The sequence below is a fragment of the Hyperoodon ampullatus genome (assembly GCF_949752795.1).
Source record: "Hyperoodon ampullatus genome assembly, chromosome: 1".
NCBI classification, from domain to species: Eukaryota; Metazoa; Chordata; class Mammalia; order Artiodactyla; family Ziphiidae; genus Hyperoodon; species Hyperoodon ampullatus.
In genome coordinates, this window is record NC_136914.1 from 223567549 (window position 1) to 223587143 (window position 19595).

Sequence of the window (19595 nt, forward strand, 5' to 3'; positions counted from 1 at the left end):
AATGGCATTTTTCACAGAACTAGAACAAGAAAAATTTAAATTTGTATGGAGACACAAAAGGCCCTGTACAGCCAAAGCAATCTTGAGAAAGAAAAACAGAGCTGGAAGAATCAGGTTCCCTGACTTCAGACTATACTACAAAGTTATATTCATCAAAACAGTATGGTACTGGCACAAAACAGAAATACAGATCAATGGAAGAGGATAAAAAGTCCAGAAAGAAACACACACACCTATGGTCAATTAATCTATGACACAGGAGGCAAGACTATACAATGGAGAAAAGACAGTCTCTTCAGTAAATGGTGCTGGGAAAACTGGACAGCTACATGTAAAAAAATGAAATTAAAACATTCTATAACAGCATAAACAAAAATAAACCCAAAATGGGTTAAAGACCTAAATGTAAGACTGGATAGGCAGAACACACTTTGACATAAATCACAGCAAGATCTTTTTTGATCCTTGTCCTAGAGTGATGGAAATAAAAACAAAAATAAACAGATGGGACCTAATTAAACTCAAAAGCTTTTGTATAGCAAAGGAAACCATAAACAGAATGAGAAAACAACCCACAGAGTGGGAGAAAATATTTCCAAATGATGTGACCGACAAGGGATTAATCTCCAAAATTTACAAACAGCTCACGTGGCTCAATATCAAAAAAACAAACAACCCAATCAAAAAATGGGCAGAAGACCTAAACAGACATTTCTTCAAAGAAGATGTACAGATGGCCAAGAGGCACATGAAAAGATGCTCAACATTACTAATTATTAGAGAAATGCAAATCAAAACTACAATGAGATAGCACCTCACACCCGTTAGAATGGCCATCATCAAAAAGTCTACAGACAATAAATGCTGGGGAGCATGTAGAGCAAAGGGAACCCTCTTACACTGTTGGTGGGAATGTAAATTGATACAGGCACTACGGAGAACAGTGGGGAGGTTCCTTAAAAAACTAAAAATAGAGCTCCCATATGATCCAGCAATCCTACTCCAGGGCATATATCCTGAGAAAACCATGGTTCAAAAGGATACATGCACCCCAATGTTCATTGCAGTGCTGTTTACGATAGCCAAGACATGGAAGCAACCTAAATGTCCATCAACAGATGAATGGATAAATATGTGGTACATATTTAAGATGGAATATTACTCAGCCATTAAAAAGAATGAAATTTGCAGCAGCCTGGATGGAACTGGGGACTATCATACTGAATAAAGTCAGAGAAAGACAAATACCATATGATATCGCTTATATGAAGAATTAAAAAAATTACACAAATGAACTTATTACAAAACAGAAACAGACTCACAGGCTTAGAGAATGAACTTATGGTTACCAGGGGGTAAGGGTGGGTGGGGGAGGGATAGATTGGGAGGTTGGGACTGACATATACACACGACTATATATAAAATAGATAACCAACAAGGACCTACTGTATAGCACAACGAACTCTGTTCAATATTCTGTAGTAACCTTAATGAGAAAAGAACTTGAAAAAGAACAGATACATGTATATACATGTATAACTGAATCACTTTGCTGTACAACTGAAACTAACACAACATTGTTAATCAACTTTACTCCCACATAAAATAAGAATAAAAAATTAAAAAAATAAAAACACTAATAACTCATTACATGTTAACATAAATAATATTTCTTAATGAAAAATTATAGTTTTTGATATAAGAATAAATTCAGTGGGAAGAAAAAAATATTAAAATGTTTCTTAAAAGCATCAAAGAGCTACAAGATAGCAAGATGTTATCAGGCCAACATCTAAGTGAAAGGAGAAGCCCAGAGGGGTAAGTAGTACACTGAAGCTATAGGCCAAATTAGGGAAACCTGGGTTTTGGTTTTGATACCCTTTTAAGGTGAGGGATGCAGGAGCCGAAGGTCAGCACCAGCCTCAGTTCAGTAGGGCACCATTCTCTTCCTGACCTCTCCCTGATAAAGCTGGGCCCTGCAAAGGACTGTACCTCAGGGTAAGAATATTCTAGAAGTAAACACATACTACTGTCCATCCCTAGCAGACACAAGAAGAGTTCTCTTGGTGCTGGGCAGACCAACCTATAACCACAAATTGCCCCTGAGGACCTGAAGCTGACATCACATCATCTGCGTGGCTCATAAGCCCTGAGCCATTTCAAGGGGCCTCAAGCTGGTGCCGCCCTAGGCACCTGACAGAGGCAAAGTACACCCTCTCTGGAGGAACAGACTTCATCCTAGACCTGAAAGAGCTCCCAGAGAATTTTCCAGAAAATTAAGTAGCTCACAGTAAATGACCAAGCACCCAAAGAAGCAAGGGGTCATGAGAGGGAGAGGGAGAGGGCGATAAAACAAACTCAGCAGAAACACACCCGAAGAGTTTAGATTCGGGAATGACTGGAACAAAGTTTCTTACTGTATTTAAAAGACAAGCCTCACGTCTGAATAAGAACCAAAGAGAATGTCCAGAAACAAAAAGTAAAACACAGCTGAGTTTAAGTACACATTTTGTTATGCTTAGTTTAATATAAACTGAAAACCACAAATGACTATATATATATATATTACTATATATTTTCACAGATACCTATTTACGTAAAAATACTTGAAAAGTGCTATAGAAAATCAACACCAAACAGACAGAGATTATACCTGGAGGGAGGTTGAGGTAGTCTGTACTGTTTAATTTTTCCTTTTTTTAAAAAAAGAAATGTATGCATATTATATATCTGAAATTGAAATAGGTGTATACATAGAAAGACAGGTAACAATGGTTATTTCTATGTAGTATAAATATGGGTGAATTTTAGATCATTTTTACTTTTATATATTTTAAATACAGGTATTCCCCGATTTTTGAAAGTTCGCTTTACCCCACTTTTACAAAAGACCTACATTAGTACCTGTTTTCACTTAACTGAAAGAAATCCAAAGAGGATCTTTGCTTTTACAAAAACAGGCAAAAAGCAAAAAAAAGCTTTCAGCATTTTTTTGGGCAGCAGACGTTGTAGAGACAGCTCACCCTGAGCAGAGGGAGGGGCCCCACTAAGGTCCGTCCCTGTGAACTACACTCAGCATCTCAGCATCAAGCTGCCAGAGCTTTGAACTGTGTCTGCAAGCATCTGTGCTTTATCTCGATTTATTTTTTGCATCCCTTAACAATACGTGTCCCAAGGTAATCGCTTCTTTACTTTATGCCATTTTGGCTTATGAAGGGTTTCACAGGAATGCTCTGCTTTCGGAGAGCAGGGAAATCTGTATTTAAAATATTAACAATAACAGAATTAATTTTCTTTTTTATAAATTTATTTAATTTTTGGCTGCGTTGGGTCTTTGTTGCCGCGCGTGGGCTTTCTCTAATTGCAGCGAGCGGGGGCTACTCTTTGTTGTGGTGTGTGGGCTTCTCATTGTGGTGGCTTCTCTTGTTGAGGAGCACGGGCTCAGTAGTTGTGGCACGTGGGCTCTAGAGCGCAGGCTCAGTAGTTGTGGCGCCTGGGCTTAGTTGCTCCGTGGCATGTGGGATCTTCCCAGACCACGGCTCGAGCCCATGTCCCCTGCATTGGCAGGCAGATGCTTAACCACTGTGCCACCAGGGAAGCCCCAGAATTAATTTCAATCTTTGGGCCAAAGGAGAAAACAAAAGAGAAAACATAGACTATTTAAAAATTATAAATATGGAAAAACACTACAAGTTAGAGTCAGTACAGACAGAGCAGTGTTTGGGAAATTCCTAGACTTACGTGCCATGTAATCAAGTATGAATAAAAGTATGAATAAAAATGAAATAATGATCTAAGAAGTTAGAGAAAGAAAATAAACCTAAAAATGGAAGTGATAAAGATAAAAGCAGAAAATAATTAGTAAAATAAAAAATTAATTACTATCATTTAGCAAAGACATTACAGACATTCTAATAATGTTAGATATTTTCATTTAATTATCACAAAGTCCAACGAGAGAGATATTATCTCAGATTTGTAGAGGGGAAATGAAAGTAATGTTTCTGTGGTCTAACAATAGTAAAAGGAAAGTCATATATAAAATCTAGAGCTGGTTCTTTGGGGGTAGGAGGAGTTGAGGAGAAACCAGGTAAATCTAATAAAGAAAAGATAAGCCAATAATGGACAAATAAGTACACAAATACAATGAACAGTGCTGAGGATTAGTTAGGTGGTCATCTAGAAAAATAAAGTTGGATTCCTACTTCATTTTATACACTAAAGAGCAGGTGGATCAAATACTTAAATGTGAAGAAAAGATCATGAAGGTATAAGAAATAGAAAAACATATTTGTAATCTTTGGGTAGACAAGCCTTTCTAAACATGACAAAAAAAAGTGGCAAAGGAGGCGACAACACAGTTTATGAAAAAGGGAAAAAACAAATGGATTTTAAACCTGTGGAAAGATCCTCCATCTCATTTTTAGGAAGAAAAATGTAGATACTTTTTTTTTTTTTTCCAACCTATCACATTGGCAAAGATAAAAAAAAATCTCTGAACGCACTATATTGGTGAAGACTTGGGGAACAGAAATTGGGACGACTCCTTTGGAAGCATTTCTGCCTCATCTACCAAATTTCTAAATGCATATGGCCTTTGATCAGCAATTGTGCTCCCAGTAATTTATCCCACGTCCATCGTCATGCATCGGCCCAAGGTACCTGGGCAAGAATATGCCTGTTTGAAGGAGCAAATGATTGGAAACCACCCATGTGGCCATCAGTAAGGGACTGGTTAAAGAATCTACGGTGTGGTTCTACCAGGAAATACTACACAGCCAGTGAAAAGGATGAGGTGGATCTGGAATAACCAAAGTAGAAAGAAGTACGGAGTGTGCTGCCATTTGAATCCAAAATAAGGATCTAAGGTTTGAAATAAGAGTGATAGCAAGGTGACGGTTGCTGAAGATGCGTGACGGGCGGCCAGGTTTCACTGTACCTTCCTCTCCAATTCTGAGTGTCTGAAATTTCCAAATTTTCCATAATCTCTCACTCTGCAGAGAGAGACAGGTGGAAGAGACTTTTCACTGTATTCTAAATTACATTTTACAAAAGCCTAGTAGCAATGATTGCTTCTGGGAAGGGAGCCTGGTGACAAAGGTGGGAGAGAGACTGTTTTCTGAATAACCCTTTACACTGTTGGAATTTTTTACTTATAGGCATCCATTGCCTGTTACAAAATATAAAGGTAAAGTATCAGGCATCTGGTTTTTTTTTCATGTACAATCTGGGTGTTTATAGTAACAGCAGTGAGTGGAAAACAAACATGCCATTGACTACTGTAATGAGTTAAACGGCTTCCCTCTGAAGTGATTTCTCTCCAGGGAGATAAGGGTGCTTGCTTCCCCGTGCAGTACCTTTAGAGACATCAGATGGGTTTGTCATGTAAATATTAGTGTATTTTCTACAACTGCATTTCTTGTGGTTGTACCGTTACTGGTATAAAGTCAAGTGCCTTCAATGCTAAAGGCTCAGAAATTTTTCTTAAACTGATTTCATGTCCTATGCAAGTGTTTTCTATAACCTGCATGACTAGTACTTTGTAAAACTTGTTTACACTTCAACTGTACATAGTATTTTTTTAAAGAAATGTATTTTTATTTAGATACCTTCAAAGTTGAATTCCTCTGTGTGAAGCATTGTAAAATGATACATTTCTCTTTTGAGTGTCATTACCGTTGTACAAAGGTTTTCACTCGTTCTGTATTTCTACAGTTACTGACAAGCATGTAACACTGACTTTATCCTACATATAGTTGGCATTTCAAATAAATGGCTTTGGATAGAGAAAAAAAAATCAGTGTATGACATGAAACCCAACAAATTTTAGCGGAAGTTTCTGGAAGTACTGGGCAGGCAGAGGTTAGCAGGAGTCCAAAACCTTGGTAGCTACACTTTACATTTATAGGAGTAAGTGGCTCCAATTTTTGCTAACCCATGACTCACTGATATGGCAGCCCCTCCCCACCCCCCAGGGAGTAAGTGAGCCAGTGACAAGGCTTATTATTTACGACTGAAAATTCACATCAATTCAGCATATTTCCTACGTGTCTACTGTGTTCAAGGGCCTGGGCTGAGGTGTACCTGGAGGTGAATAACTCAGTCTTGTGCCTTCTGATATGGGGCAGGACAGGTGTCCGGGTGACTCTGGGCTGAGGCAGCAGGTGAGTATGGAGACCCCTGGGAGGACTGCAGGAAGTCTCAGGAGCGGGGGCGGTCTCAGAGAACACCTGGGCAAAAGGGTGAAATCTAGGGAGCCGAGAGAAGACACAGAGGATGCTTCCCAGCACGTTTTCTCAGTTATTAGCTTTAGGTTTCCCTGTAGTAACGAAGGCTTTTATAATGATTTTCATCTCACTTCTTTGGGAGAACATCTTGACGAATGGATTCTTGTGAGTACTGGTTTAAGTATCGGACACCCACACAGGTCACAAGCGTGTCAATCCTCTTTCAAATCTATTCAGATACCGAATTCATTCTGTTGAAGATGACTTTGAACGTTTGGGCTCAACCTCAGAGCGACCAGCTATCGCCGGATGGTTCCTAAATCATGGTCTAAATTAATTTTTTTGGCTCCTATTTATATCCTTATAAAGCATTTATGAATGAGTAGTTATTCTCACGAATAAGAGCCTGTGTTAATTGTTCATCACTCTTTGTGTGGGTTGGGAGAGGGAGGGCTCCTTGAAATAGCTCTCCCCCGCTCTCTCTGAGGCTACTTAAGCCAAGTCTGATTGCTCTACAGTCTTAGAAGAGATGTACAAGATTGGCCAGTCTTGTTTTACAAAATACGGTGTGTTGTATGTTCTACAGACACAGGTAAGGTGCGGATGAGGAGAAATGTCATGTTTGTCAGAAACGCTGAACTGAAAATCTCCACCTCTACAAAAAAGGCATGGAGGATTTCTCATTTAAGATGCTGCGAATACCCGGAATGCAATGCAACTACTGCTATGGTTCTGAACAAGGGCTGGTTCCAAGAAAGACAATAGTAGACAAGAATGGCTGGAGTACGATACTGTTACAAGCAAAAGCAAAGAGAAATGCAATACTTTCTTGTTACAGTCTGAGGCTCTTCACGATGCCAGAAGGTACCCACCCCCCCACCCTTCACCTTTATCTCTGTGGCAAAAGTGGGGAAGAGAAACGAAAGATCATCAAGGCAGCCAGCGATCTGAAACACGCTCATCATGCCCGTCTTCCTGCAGGTTCTGCCTCCCTCCCCCCTCTCCAGCCACCTGCTCGTGCACCCAGTTTAAGACTGCAGGCGGAGGACATGGGTTTGAGCCCTGGCTCTCCCGCTTTGGGGGGTCTTGCTATTTAGCCTCACTTTGCCTTGTCTCCTCCTCTGTCAAATGGGGCTGTTGGCAGTATCTGCCTCCTAGGCCTCCTTGAGAGCGTTAGAAACGCCTGCAAAGTGCTTAGCCCAGGAGCATCAGCCACATGACTGGCGCTCAATCCGTGCTTGCTATTTTATAACAATTCAAAACACAACTGAGAAGCTCCTTATACCAGAACACTTAGTAAAACAACTCAAACACACATAGGCATTGATAGACCACTTGGTTATAAGAATAAAAGTAGAAATTAATCCTGCCATTGCTGAAATTTCTGCAGCACAGACCAGTTGTGCCAGAAAGAGGGTTGGTAAATATTCTCACAGGCCCATCTGCTGTCTCAGGAAAGGACTTTAATTCAGCAAAAATCAATCTAAGAGACAGATTCGGTCGTCGTTTTTTGCTTCCTATTGTTCTAGTAAAGAAGCTAATCTGACTGGGAAAAACAATCTTAACCAGTCAGTTCCGTAGTATAACTCACTGATGAGATTCCACGGAGAAAAAGCACGTCCTAACGTTTTCCAGGAAACTAAGGGCTTAAGTCCAGATCAAGTATGACCACACATCAGCACGTATAATTCAAATGCCATTTTAAGGGGCAAACCTTAACAAAAATACAGATAAATGCTAAGTGATGCTTTCAGGCGATTTTTATGTGTTAGGAGAATGGCCCACCTATGGACTGAAGGTGCCACTCCCGTTAGAATCATGGCACATTTCAGACTGACAGCAGAAAACTGCGTTTCGATCCCCAACTTCTTAGCACAGCCTTCTCTAGACATAATTCTGTGAGCAGAGAAATCTATTTCGTAGATGTGACATTGAACGTGTTTTTATTTAAACTTTAAATGAATGGATGAAGCCTACTAATTATAATAAACTGCATAAAGGATTTCAGTGTGCCACATCCTAGAAATTTAATGAAACTCCCAGAGTTTGTCCCCGATCCTTTCCTTTTCTCATCCAGGAATAAAGTTAGGCACACTGGTGTTGGTGGGTAAGAATGTCACCTGAACGTCTTCACATTTTCTAGTCTTTTGAGTCACACTTATTTTTAAATTCATATTTAGTCACCTGAGACCCTCTCTTGTGTGATGGTATCAGGGTCCCTGGGTGGTGTCTGTGTCGGGGGGCTGCGCCTGCCACCTCCCACCCTGCGCTCCTCCAGGCTGCTGTCTGGGTCCTCTCCCCGAAGCTCAGGCCTGACTCTGCAGGAGGCCGTCCTCCCCCTGCACACATGCCCCTGGTGAGACTGCAGCCTCTCCTTCATCTGCCGACCAACTCAAGACCGGCACGAGGCCGCAATGGTTAGCCCCCTGCGCTGAGGTTTGGGGATGTACGGGCAGAAAAGGGAAACGTAAAACCCGGTGTCCGACGTTATTTCTCCTAGAGTCGCTGGCTCTCCCAGTGCTTCTCGGGCCCCCTTCCCTCCCGGAAGTCAAGTCGGTTGACTTTACAAACGATGTCTGGGCTGAGAGAAAGTGATTCTTTCGCTCTATGAAGCACAGCTCTTGAGCTCACGTGCCCCCATCTCTCCCCCTACCTGGGCATCAGAGCTCAAGCCTGCTGCCCGAAGATGCCCCTCCAGAATTCTGCTCAAGACATGTGTTCGGTGTGCATGTGTATTTCCTCCCCTTATTATATATTACTCTTTAAAAAACGATCATACAGTAAAATGGACTTTTCTGGGGTACAAAATTGGATGATTTTGAACACTTTTTTCATCAGAGAAAAAACACCTAAAATACCTTAAGATTAACCATCATCAGAAAGCCTCTCAAAACCCTCCGGGATCCTTCTGTAGCCACTCCTGGAACTAGCCCTGTTTTCCTTTCCTCCTCTTTCCCTTCCAGAGCCTGAGATAAACTCTCTATCCGGCAGCTGTCAGTGCAGAAGACCTCCCCCAGTGCTTCTGTCGTGGCTTATGTGATGGAAATGGATGCTGGTTTGTCTGATCTCCTCATTTAAGTGCCCATTCCTGGTGGATTGCTAACCTAATATACAAGGTAGGGCAGGGGCCAATGCCAAGCAGAACAAAGACAGTCTATCATGCTCCCTGCCTATGCACACAATTGTAGGTGACCACACACCCCTGTGACCTCTTATTTTTTTCATCATTTTTCCAGCCTTTTCTCAAGCCCACACTTTGCCTTTCATGCTCAGGCTGTGGTTCAGGAGAACTTGGCAGCCGTCAGCTAAAAGCTAGATGAATACACTGAATTATTTTCCTCTAAAAGAGCTGACAGGATGAAAAGGAAATGAAAGTTCGTTTCCTCCATCAAGGCTGAGGAGTTAGTTTGAGAAGCTTGAGTTCCAAGGCTCATTTCCCCGAGAAGGAAATGGTAGTCCAGAAAGGCCCATTTGTGGACAAGAGAAGGAGTTGATTCAACTGTCCTTGATTTTTAAAAGTCACACAGAACATTTGATGGAACATTTTCTATAAAGAATTAACTTACCCTTCAGATGTGAGGCTGACCACGACTGTGGTGTTTATGATAGCGTTTTCCTTCCAGAAAGTGTAGATGGTAAGTCTGGATGAACAAAGCAGGGCTGGCCATGTAGCCGTGTGTCTGTCATGTCATGTGGGACAGGGCACTAGTAATGCTAAAGTACAAAGTGTCAGTGGATTCAATCCGTGTTGCCGAACCAGAGCCACCTCCGAATAGGCACTGCACTTGCACGGAATTAATGCCAGTTCCCTCTGTGTGATGGGAGGGAAAGTGAGAGCTTAATCTGTATCATATGTCTCGGAAAAGCTCCAGACAGACAGACACCAGCCTGGAGTGAGAAGTGTGGATTTTTCAGTTACTAATGTTTAAAGGGTAACATTTCCTCAGTTTCATAAAACAGAATGAAGGCCTTTTTCGGGGCCTGCCTTAAAGGAACTCTTGAAGGCGTCGCTTCTGTAGGCATTCACTGCCGGTAGGAAAAATGACACCAGCAAGTAGAAATATCCTTCCTATTAGAGACAGTCCTAGATTCACACGGTACACAGGCAAGCTGCTTAAACAGAGACAGGAGAAGCCTCAGTACCAGGGAAATCCTTGGGGAAGTGGCTTATGGGCTCTGAGAATATCTGAAATTTGCATACAAAATATTGAGTAGTGGTGCATCTTCTGATGGTTCATAGCCTTCATCAGCTTCTCGAATAAGTCCAGAAAAGTTTAGAAGGTGCCCACCCCTTCCACCCATGTAAATCCAAGACAGGTTCAAAACCAATGTTGACAGAATGGTCAACAGACAACAAAATAAACAGAAGTTATAGGTGGATCTTAACTGACTGAAATGGGAGAGGACTTCGTAAGCACAAAAGGAATGGGCAAGTTCACCAAAGATTAATAAATTAAATATTAAAAACTGGAATTCCTTTTATACCAAAAAATAGCATAAATAAATAAAACTGAAAGACAAAGTAGGGAGATGTTTACAGTAAATTACTGGAAAAGGGTAAATATTCTTAACCCATTAAGAAAATGAACTCTAACAAGAGGGAGGAGATATGGGGATGTATGTACATGTATAGCTGATTCACTTTGTTATAAAGCAGAAACGAACACACCATTGTAAAGCAATTATACTCCAGTAAAGATGTTAAAAAAAAAAAAAAACTAACAAATCAGGAAGAAAAACTCTCTCTCACAGAGGAAAAAAATAGGCAAAGATGGGAACAGACAACTTACAGAACAAATACAGTTAACAGCAGCTGTATGCTGGAGCTGGCTGTAAGCAGCTCATGTCAGCTGATTCTCTACTTCTTGTTCAGTGACATCAAGTTAATAACTTGAAATTGATCATGGTGGAGTTTTTACAGCAGAGAAATTACCTACAAATCAAGGCTTTTTTTTTTTGGACAGCCAATTTACCAGCACACCATTTGTTAATAGATATACAAAAAGCCGTTCAAGTGTCCCGGCAATCAAAGAAATGCAAAAAGGAATGAGATCTGGACAAGATGGAATAAGCACATTTCACCCTATTCCTCCTGCAAATTATAACAAAAAAGCCTGGAGAAAATTCATAAAGCAGCTGACACTCTAAAAGTTGCAGGAAAGTAAATGGACTGGCTAGGGACCTCAGAACTCAAGGAACGACCCAGTAGTGAGTCCTTGTTTTTTGTTTTCCCCTTCTTTATATCTTGGCCTGGGCTCTGGAGAGCCCCCCATCTGGAAATGCCAATAGCACTAGACACACACACACACACACACACACACACACACACACACACAGAGGCCGGAGGAAAGCCTGCTATCTTTAGCTAAAAGAACAGGAGAAGGGTGACCCAGTAAGAGCAACATTTGACCATACCTGACCTTACTCTACCTCTGGGTGAGCACTAGGAAAAAGCCATGCCCTGCTGTCCCCACTGGGCACCACATCCTGGAGCTGGCAGAGCCCTGCTTTCCATCCCTCCTTGCAATAACAGACCTCATCTCTTCCCTGGAACAGAGACTGTGGATGGAATTTTTCAGTGGATTTCTCATCACTGTAAAGACCAGAAGGAAGCAGAACAACAGTTTTCAAATGTTGCAAGACTAAAACAGTTAACCCAGAATTCTATATCCATTGAAAATATTCTTCAGGAATAAAGGTGAAACAGACATTTTCAGATGACGGAAAACTAAGAGAATTTGTCACCAGCAGACCTGCTTTCGAATGGCTAACTTGAATAGCTGAAGGAAGTTTTTTCAGACAGAAAGGAAATGATAACAGAAAGAAACCTGGAACATCAGAGTGTTGAAAGGGTGACTATGTGAGTAGATACTGTAAACCATTCTTAAGTTTAAAAAATTATGCTTGATGTTTGAAAGCAAAAATGACAACATCTGAAGTGCTTCTCACTATGTAAAGGTAACACTTAAGACATCCATATCTTAAAGGGAGAGGGATAAAGGGACCTAAAAGGAGGTAAAGTTTTTACATTCCACTTGAAGTGATGAAATATTGATACTAGTAGGCTGTGATAAATTATGTACCTATATTGTAATCTTTAGAGGAGCAGTTTTCAATCAGGGGTGACTTTTGTCTCTCAGGGAACATCTGGCAATGTTTAGAGACATGATTACACATGCTACTGCCATCTATAGTTGGTAGAAACCAAGTTGCTGCTAGATATTCTGATACGCGGGTCAGTCCCATACAACAAAGAGTCATCCAGCCCCAAATGCCAACAATGTTGAGGTTGAGAAACCCTGCTCTAGGGCAGCCATACAAAAAAGTGCAGCCAGACAGTATAAACACTATTGACGAATCAATATGGAATAGTGAAAAATGTTCAACAAACCCACAAGAAGTCAGGAAAGAGGAGTATGATAAAAACATTAAAATGGTAGACTTCAATTCTAACATACCAATACTTACATTAAAAGTAAATGGTCTATACACATCAGTTAAAAGACAGTGACTGACGGAACAGATGAATACACGACCCAACTATATGTTGTCTCTGAGAAACTCATTTCAAGTCAAATGACATAGGTAGATTAAAAGTAAAAAGATGGAAAAACACATACCTTGCAAACCCTAATCAAAAGAAAACTGAGGTGAATGTATTAATGTGAGATAAAGTAGATTTTAGAACAAAGTCATCAGAGCTAAAGAAGGACATTACATAACGATAAAAGGGTCAATTCACCAAGAAGACACAATAATCCTAATTGTTTTGTACCACAAACAACAGAGCTTCAAAACACATGAAGTAAAAACTGATGGCCGAGAAGAGACGCAGTTATAGTTGGAAACTTCAAAATCCCTTTCAGTAATTTATAGAACTACTACACAGAAAGATATTTTGTTTTATGTATCAAATGCGCAAAGCTTTGAAATGTTAATACTTAGTACTAGTATGCTCTGTACTAGTATGGGAATGTAAGTGCGTATCCATCCTGAAAAAATGTTTAATTTATACATTAAGATGCTTAAAATGGTTATACCATTTTTCAACCCAGTATTTTCACTCTTAGGAATCTCTCCAAGGGAATAATTAAAGTGGTCCAAAATTTATCTATCTAGACCTTCATAAGAGAGCTATTTATAATAGCAAAAATTGGAGACATCCAAACATGCCCAGTAATTGGCAAGCACTTAAAAAAGTATTCTATATACACATACAGTGCTGCCGATAAAATAACATTTTAAACAGTTTTTAATGCCATGGTAAATGGGAATGACTTTAAGGCAAAGAAGTAGTATATATATAAAGCAATGTACATCTAGAATAATCTAAATTATGTTAAATAGACATTTAAGTATACAAAAATTGATAGAAGAAAATATAACATTGACAGCAGTGAAAAATGACCAGCGATGATATCTTTGTGCTTTTCATTTGGTTGCTTTTACTTTTTTCCCCACCTCCAGTTTCCTGTTGTTCATGTCATAACAAACAAACTGTTACTTCCAAAAGCGGCATAAAAATGAGATCATATACACAAAGTATCTTACACACTCTTGCATCTGGTATGGAGAAGCTAAATCGGTGGTAACATTTCTGTAAATAATTTTTGAATGTGAAAAAGGTAAGAAAGTAGGCCCATTATCATTCCTAAAGTGATCATCTCTGTTTTATTGTCCAGGCCTAATTATTCACAGTGCCACCTGTCATTCTCAAAAGTGTCATGGTCTAGATGACAAGTTGAATGGGCACCCTCACTATTCTGAATAGAAAAGATAAAAATATTCCTAATAATACCTAAAATATATTGCACCATAACTAGACACCAAGCACTGTACTAAATGCTTTACCTGGATGATCTTGTGTATCCATCTCAGAGCTGAATTATCTCCATTGTATACGGGTGCTGAGAACTTAAGCAACTCGCCCATGTTCAGACTTTAGCAAGTAGCAGAGTCTGGATTTGAATGACCTCCATCAAATTAACAGCTGAGGGCGTACCTGGGCCTGTCTGAGGGCAGGGTTGGCCGGCAGGGGTCTGGCAGGGACGCAGGGCACACGAGGAGCCGGGTGCAGGGGCGGGAGTCCTCGCTGAGAAGAGCTGGGCAGAGGGGTGGCCTCAAGGGCTTTGAGGGGTCTGCTGATGTCCACATGCTGACACTGCGGCCATCTCCTGGGATTGTCCTGCGGGGTCAGAGCAAAGAGCCATGATGGGGCCATTCCTGTGTAATCCCTGGAGGGACAAGCAGTGCTAACTCATCTGCTGTAGCTGCAGGGGGAGGGCAGGTGGATGAGGGGACGAAATCAAGGGATTACAGCAGAGGGCATCTGTAATTATTGACGTCAGCTTCAGGATCCTAACAACCCACCCTCCCCCACCCCCAAACCTGGAATAGTGGGGGTGCTTTCTATCTAAATGTTTAAAAACTGGTTTAATTCGTTAGCAAGCAGGTGCAAGGCAGAAGCACCAACACGCATGAAGACACAGACCAGATCTTAAGGAAATTCCAAAGGACTTGTGAAAATGAGACGTCGTTCAGTGTACACCAGGCTCGATGAGAACCGAGGACAACTCCTGGGGAAGGAGCGTCGGGGAGGAGGTGAGGGTCTGGGTCTGGAGGACCGTCTCCTGCCTGGCGGCCTTGTTTTTGGCGACAGATGAGAACGGATGCAGCATGGGTCTCATGCCCCCTGCCCCTCCCTGCCTCCCTCTTTTCTTCCTTTCTTTCTATAAATAGCTTTATTGAGGTTTCATTGACTCTTAATTGCATATATTTAAAATGTACAACTTGGTAAATTTTGACGTAGATTCACACCCATGAAACCATCCCAGTAAGTAAAGCGAAGAACAGACCCATCGCCCCGTCTTCCTTCCCTCCCTCCGTCCCCCTTTCTCCTTCTCCCAGCAGCTATTGATCCGATTTCTGTCACTATCAATTGGTTTGCATTTTCTAGAATTTTATATAAATGAAATCATCATTTTTGGTCTGGCTTCTTTCACTCATCATAATTACTTTGAGATTTATCCAAGATGTAGTGTGTATCAAGAGTTCATGTTTTCTAATTCTGAGTAGCATTCCACTGTGTAAATATACCAAAGTGTGTTTACCCTTTTACCTGTTGATTGATATTTGGGTAATTTCTGGGTTTTGTCTCTTCAAGATAAAACTGCATCTTTGGCTCTTGCAAAGGAAGCTGTTTTTCCTGTCTCCCACGGTTAGGGGTGAAAGGTGATAATGCTTATTAGGGAAGGCTGTCTCCTCTTTGGAACCCAACCCATAGGTACATCAAAAGCACTTGGTGGGGGAACCTAAATATCAGAGTGAGCACTAGTCATAACTCATCAAGGTAGCAGGAAAGTGGAGAGACAGGAGGGAACCATGAGGTACTTTGGTTTGAGGATCCAGCTCTTTGAAGCCATCGGTTGGACAGAGATTCTATAGCCCAGGGCTGGAGCAAAATGGGCCTGACCTAGGGTTCAGTGTAACTCTCAGAAATACCCTGGGAGTAGCAGCGGGCCACAGAAGCTCACCCAAACCCAGTCAGTGGCATTCTCAAATCACAGAAGGGGTCCAGCAGCAGGACCCTGCCTGGTCAGCATACCCGGTGGGCCTCCTAGGACTGCGGCCACCTGGGTGACTGCAGGGATGATGACTGTGTAGCGTGTCCTGCAGGGCACATGGCCTCCGTGGGACCTGGCACCGTGAGCCTCTTCCAGCCCCAGCCACCACCTTGGGAAGCCCCTGTGGTCCCGAGGGTGCTGACCCAGCCTCTCACAGCAAGAGGCTGTGGGGTCTAGTCCTGCTCAAGCTCTTCTGAAAAACCTGCATCTTCATGCGCTTGCTCGCTTCTTATGTTTGTTCAAAACTCACCTTAGGTGTGTTGGAAGGTGGCGGCTTCCTCATCGGCCCTTTGCTGAGGTGGGTAAGGTGAGCCTGACTAGGCTGGGAGCCACTGGACGGCCTGGAAGGGCGCACACACCTGCAACGCAATCCCAGACACGCTTGCCGAGGGTGCTGTCCCCTCTGCCTGACTTGACTTTTTCTGTTTTGTTCACAGTGACACGCAAAATGCAATTCACTTCTTTTAACTTAGTGTGGTAAACATGCAAGAGAAAAGTTATCTAACACTCTTACAAGATTAAAACATAAATATTGAGTTTTTTCCCCCCAAGCCATTATTCTGTTAAATTAGTTCTTGCAATCCAAAGACACACAGCTTGGGACACCTGGGAGACATTTTGCATAAAGCTGGCATTTTAGCAATGATGTCTTGGAATATATTTGGATTGAAAGCTACCCCATCTGATAAAAATGTTTTAATATTCCATCTTGTAAAAAGTACCAGTGTAAGGGTGGGAAAAACACACCAGCGGAATTCATCAACACCCTGCTTATTTATGTAATAAATTGCAAATAGTTTGAAGGGAAAATGAAGGGGGCAGCTGGTCTGGCAGAAATGTTAAAACACCAAACCAACAGAACATCTGACCTCTTCTTTGCTAAGGAAACACAGTGCGAAGCAGCCCATTGCACATTCTTTCAAATGCCATTTCTTTCTTTCTTTTTTTTTTGTATTTTATATAGTTTTTCTGTTATTAGAGTAGGAGTGATGCACTCTTCCAGCTTTATATATCGTAGGTGAGAGTGGAACCCCATCATATTAGTCATATATCCTTTATTTCTCTAAACATATGAAACAAACATTTTTAATTCTAGTATATGCCATCTTTGTGGGTCTTTTACTACAGGTAGTTCCCACCACCACCACCACACCCCCCACCCCAGGATAATTTTTATTCATGGCGGTTTCATTTCTTTTCTTTTTTTTTTTTTTTTGCAGTGCATAGTTTTTTTTTTCTGCTTTATAACAAATTTAATCAGTTATACATATACATATGTTCCCACATCCCCTTCCCTTTTGCGTCTCCCCCCCACCCTCCCTATCCCACCCCTCCAGGCGGTCACAAAGCACCGAGCTGATCTCCCTGTGATATGCGGCTGCTTCCCACTATCTATCTACCTTAACGTTTCGTAGTGTATATATGCCCATGCCGCTCTTTCGCTTTGTCACAGCTTACCCTTCCCCCTCCCCATATCCTCAAGTCCATTCTCAAGTAGGTCTGTGTCTTTATTCCTGTCCAAATGCCATTTCTTGAAAAGATGACCCTAACCCAGGGTACCTTAGCTTTTCAATGGTGGTTTTTTTATCTGTAAACAGCAGTCGTATCAATGTCTTTCTTTTGAGATAAACCACGAATCCAGCAGCAAGAAGACACAGGATGGTCACCAGAATTCCTATCGTTAAACCTTGGTTACCTGAAAGAAAGCGCATCTGACTCAGAGAAGGAGGCATATAACTAAAATACGGGGAGTATCAAACTGTGACATTTACGGCAAAAGGAACTTTGAAGGAAGGACCAGAAATGGAGTAAATCCCTGAATGGTGTACCGATAAGTTAGTCTCACTTCACAGGTCGTGTCTGAGGTGCAATCTGCCCTGCATTATTCATTTCTGACAAGTCTGGAACTTGCTAAATGGGAATACAGTCTGGCCAGTGGGACCATATCCCTGGTCACACGGGGCCCCCCAGGCATGACAACAGCAGTGGAATGGTGGCGAAAGTAACAGGGAGCTGTCACTGGAATCCCATCAGAACTAAAGTGGTCCCCAAACTGCACTCTTCCCAGCCCCCATTACAAATACGCTCCTGCAGGCTCCTTCCTCTCTCATTCTTTGGTGTTGGCGTCTGTTTTATTTTTTGTATTTTTTTTTTAGACCAAGACCTTACACTTCTGGATCTCATCAAATTAGAAGGTGAAAAAGCAAACTCAGTTTAAATGCCCTTGGGTTCTGTTTCGTTATGTTAGGGACTTAAAAACGCAGCCTGGGGGGAGGGGCAAACCCCTTTCTCTGGGAGGATGCTGTTTATTTTATCTAAGGAAACATCCCCCCTTTCTGTGATATGATCCCATTTTGTTTAGTGCAGCGACACGAAGACTCCTCAAGGGTGTGGAAAGGAAGGGAAAATCAAACCACCCCGCTGGTTTCTAACTGCAGCTGCGGTCAAGGGCCGTGTGGGGAGGGCTCTAAATGCCGGGATTTGGAGGACCTGCATTTGCAGTTTCACCAGGGCGGTGAATTCCTTGAGAGCACAGGTCTCAATTCGTTTGTCTCTGTTCTCCTGCCAGCAGCCCTCAGGCCGTGTGCCCCCTGGTAGGTGCCCTGCAGTCCTTTTGGGCTGCTGGTGACAGCTGTGGAGGTGGCTTCTGTCACCAGGGCTCTCCCACTCCACCTCCAACCAGGACGTTCAGCTGGCTGGGAACCAGAGTAGCAGCAGCTCCCGCCCCGGGGGTGGAGAAAGGCTTCACACCCTCTCTGTTTCTGGACTTCGTCCCCAGCTGACAAGTCCTAAGGCAGACAATCAACACGGGACCGTCTTGATTCACTTGTGTTACTGGAAAAGCCTTGCTCTGGTTTCCTGGCCCAGATGTCCCTCTTTCAAGACTGTGGGCTGGCAGTCGCAGGTGCCTCTGGTGAGGATTCTGTTGTCTCTTAACACAGCTCATTAAAAAGAGAGCAGCTAGAGGCTTCAGCCAGACTTCCTAGTTCCATACTTCCAAATTCCTACGTCTTAAACTGATGAGTTATCAGTCAAACACTGACTGGGCTGCACGCTGAGCTGGCTCCCCCTGCTCCCCCAGGCTGCCTGTCTCCACGAGCTGCTCAAGCCAGAACCCCAGGCAGTGCCATCCCCGCATCCAGTGCAGGCGCTGCGTCCCATCGAGCCTGCCCCGTGTCCCCTCCGTCCCATGGCCCACCTTCCTGAGTCTCACTGTCACCCCGCCCATCACAGCTTCTCGTCCGCGCTGTGCCCGCTGAGTGTCTCCCAGGACCCGGGGGAGCAGCTGGTGCCTGGCAGATGCTGGAGAAATACTTGCATCATGAACTTCTGGGCCACAGGCAGGCGGGCAGGCTGGGGGTAGTGAGGCCCAGGGCGCGGCTATGCCCCGTGCAGCCATCAGCCGGCTTCTCGTGGCCCCTCTTTTGTAGGTGTTTCGGGGGGAGGAGTGTAAACTTACTTTCCTTTATGATACGACAGCAATGGTGGATGAGTCCGGCTCTTCAGTTGTTTCCATTTTAAAAATATTCTTACTTGGTACAACGAAGAATTGGCAACTCTCTGGGTTTGCCCAAAGTTTAGGAAACCCCCAAACCCGAGTCCTCCTGGTGTCCACATCAAAAAGGGACCCAGAGCGTGTGGCCTGTCTCCCGCCATCCTGTCCAATTCCTTGAATGCCATCTGGCTCACTTGAATGCAGAGGATGGAACAGGTGGCAAGGCCCCTGATGCATTAAAAACTAAAA

At 42.6% G+C, this 19595-nt stretch overlaps 1 protein-coding gene across 1 annotated transcript in view; it reads right to left on the minus strand.

The window, feature by feature from the left end:
* The window catches only part of ADAM12 (ADAM metallopeptidase domain 12), a gene marked incomplete at its 5' end in the record, with an annotated part of 390130 nt that overhangs the window by 11443 nt on the left and 359092 nt on the right, over positions 1–19595 (minus strand). Inside the window, 3 exons of the mRNA XM_079699713.1 lie at positions 14230–14412; positions 16101–16209; positions 17411–17546. Of these exons, the coding sequence (XP_079555839.1) occupies positions 14230–14412; positions 16101–16209; positions 17411–17546 (428 nt within the window). The remainder of the gene's footprint in view (positions 1–14229; positions 14413–16100; positions 16210–17410; positions 17547–19595) is intronic.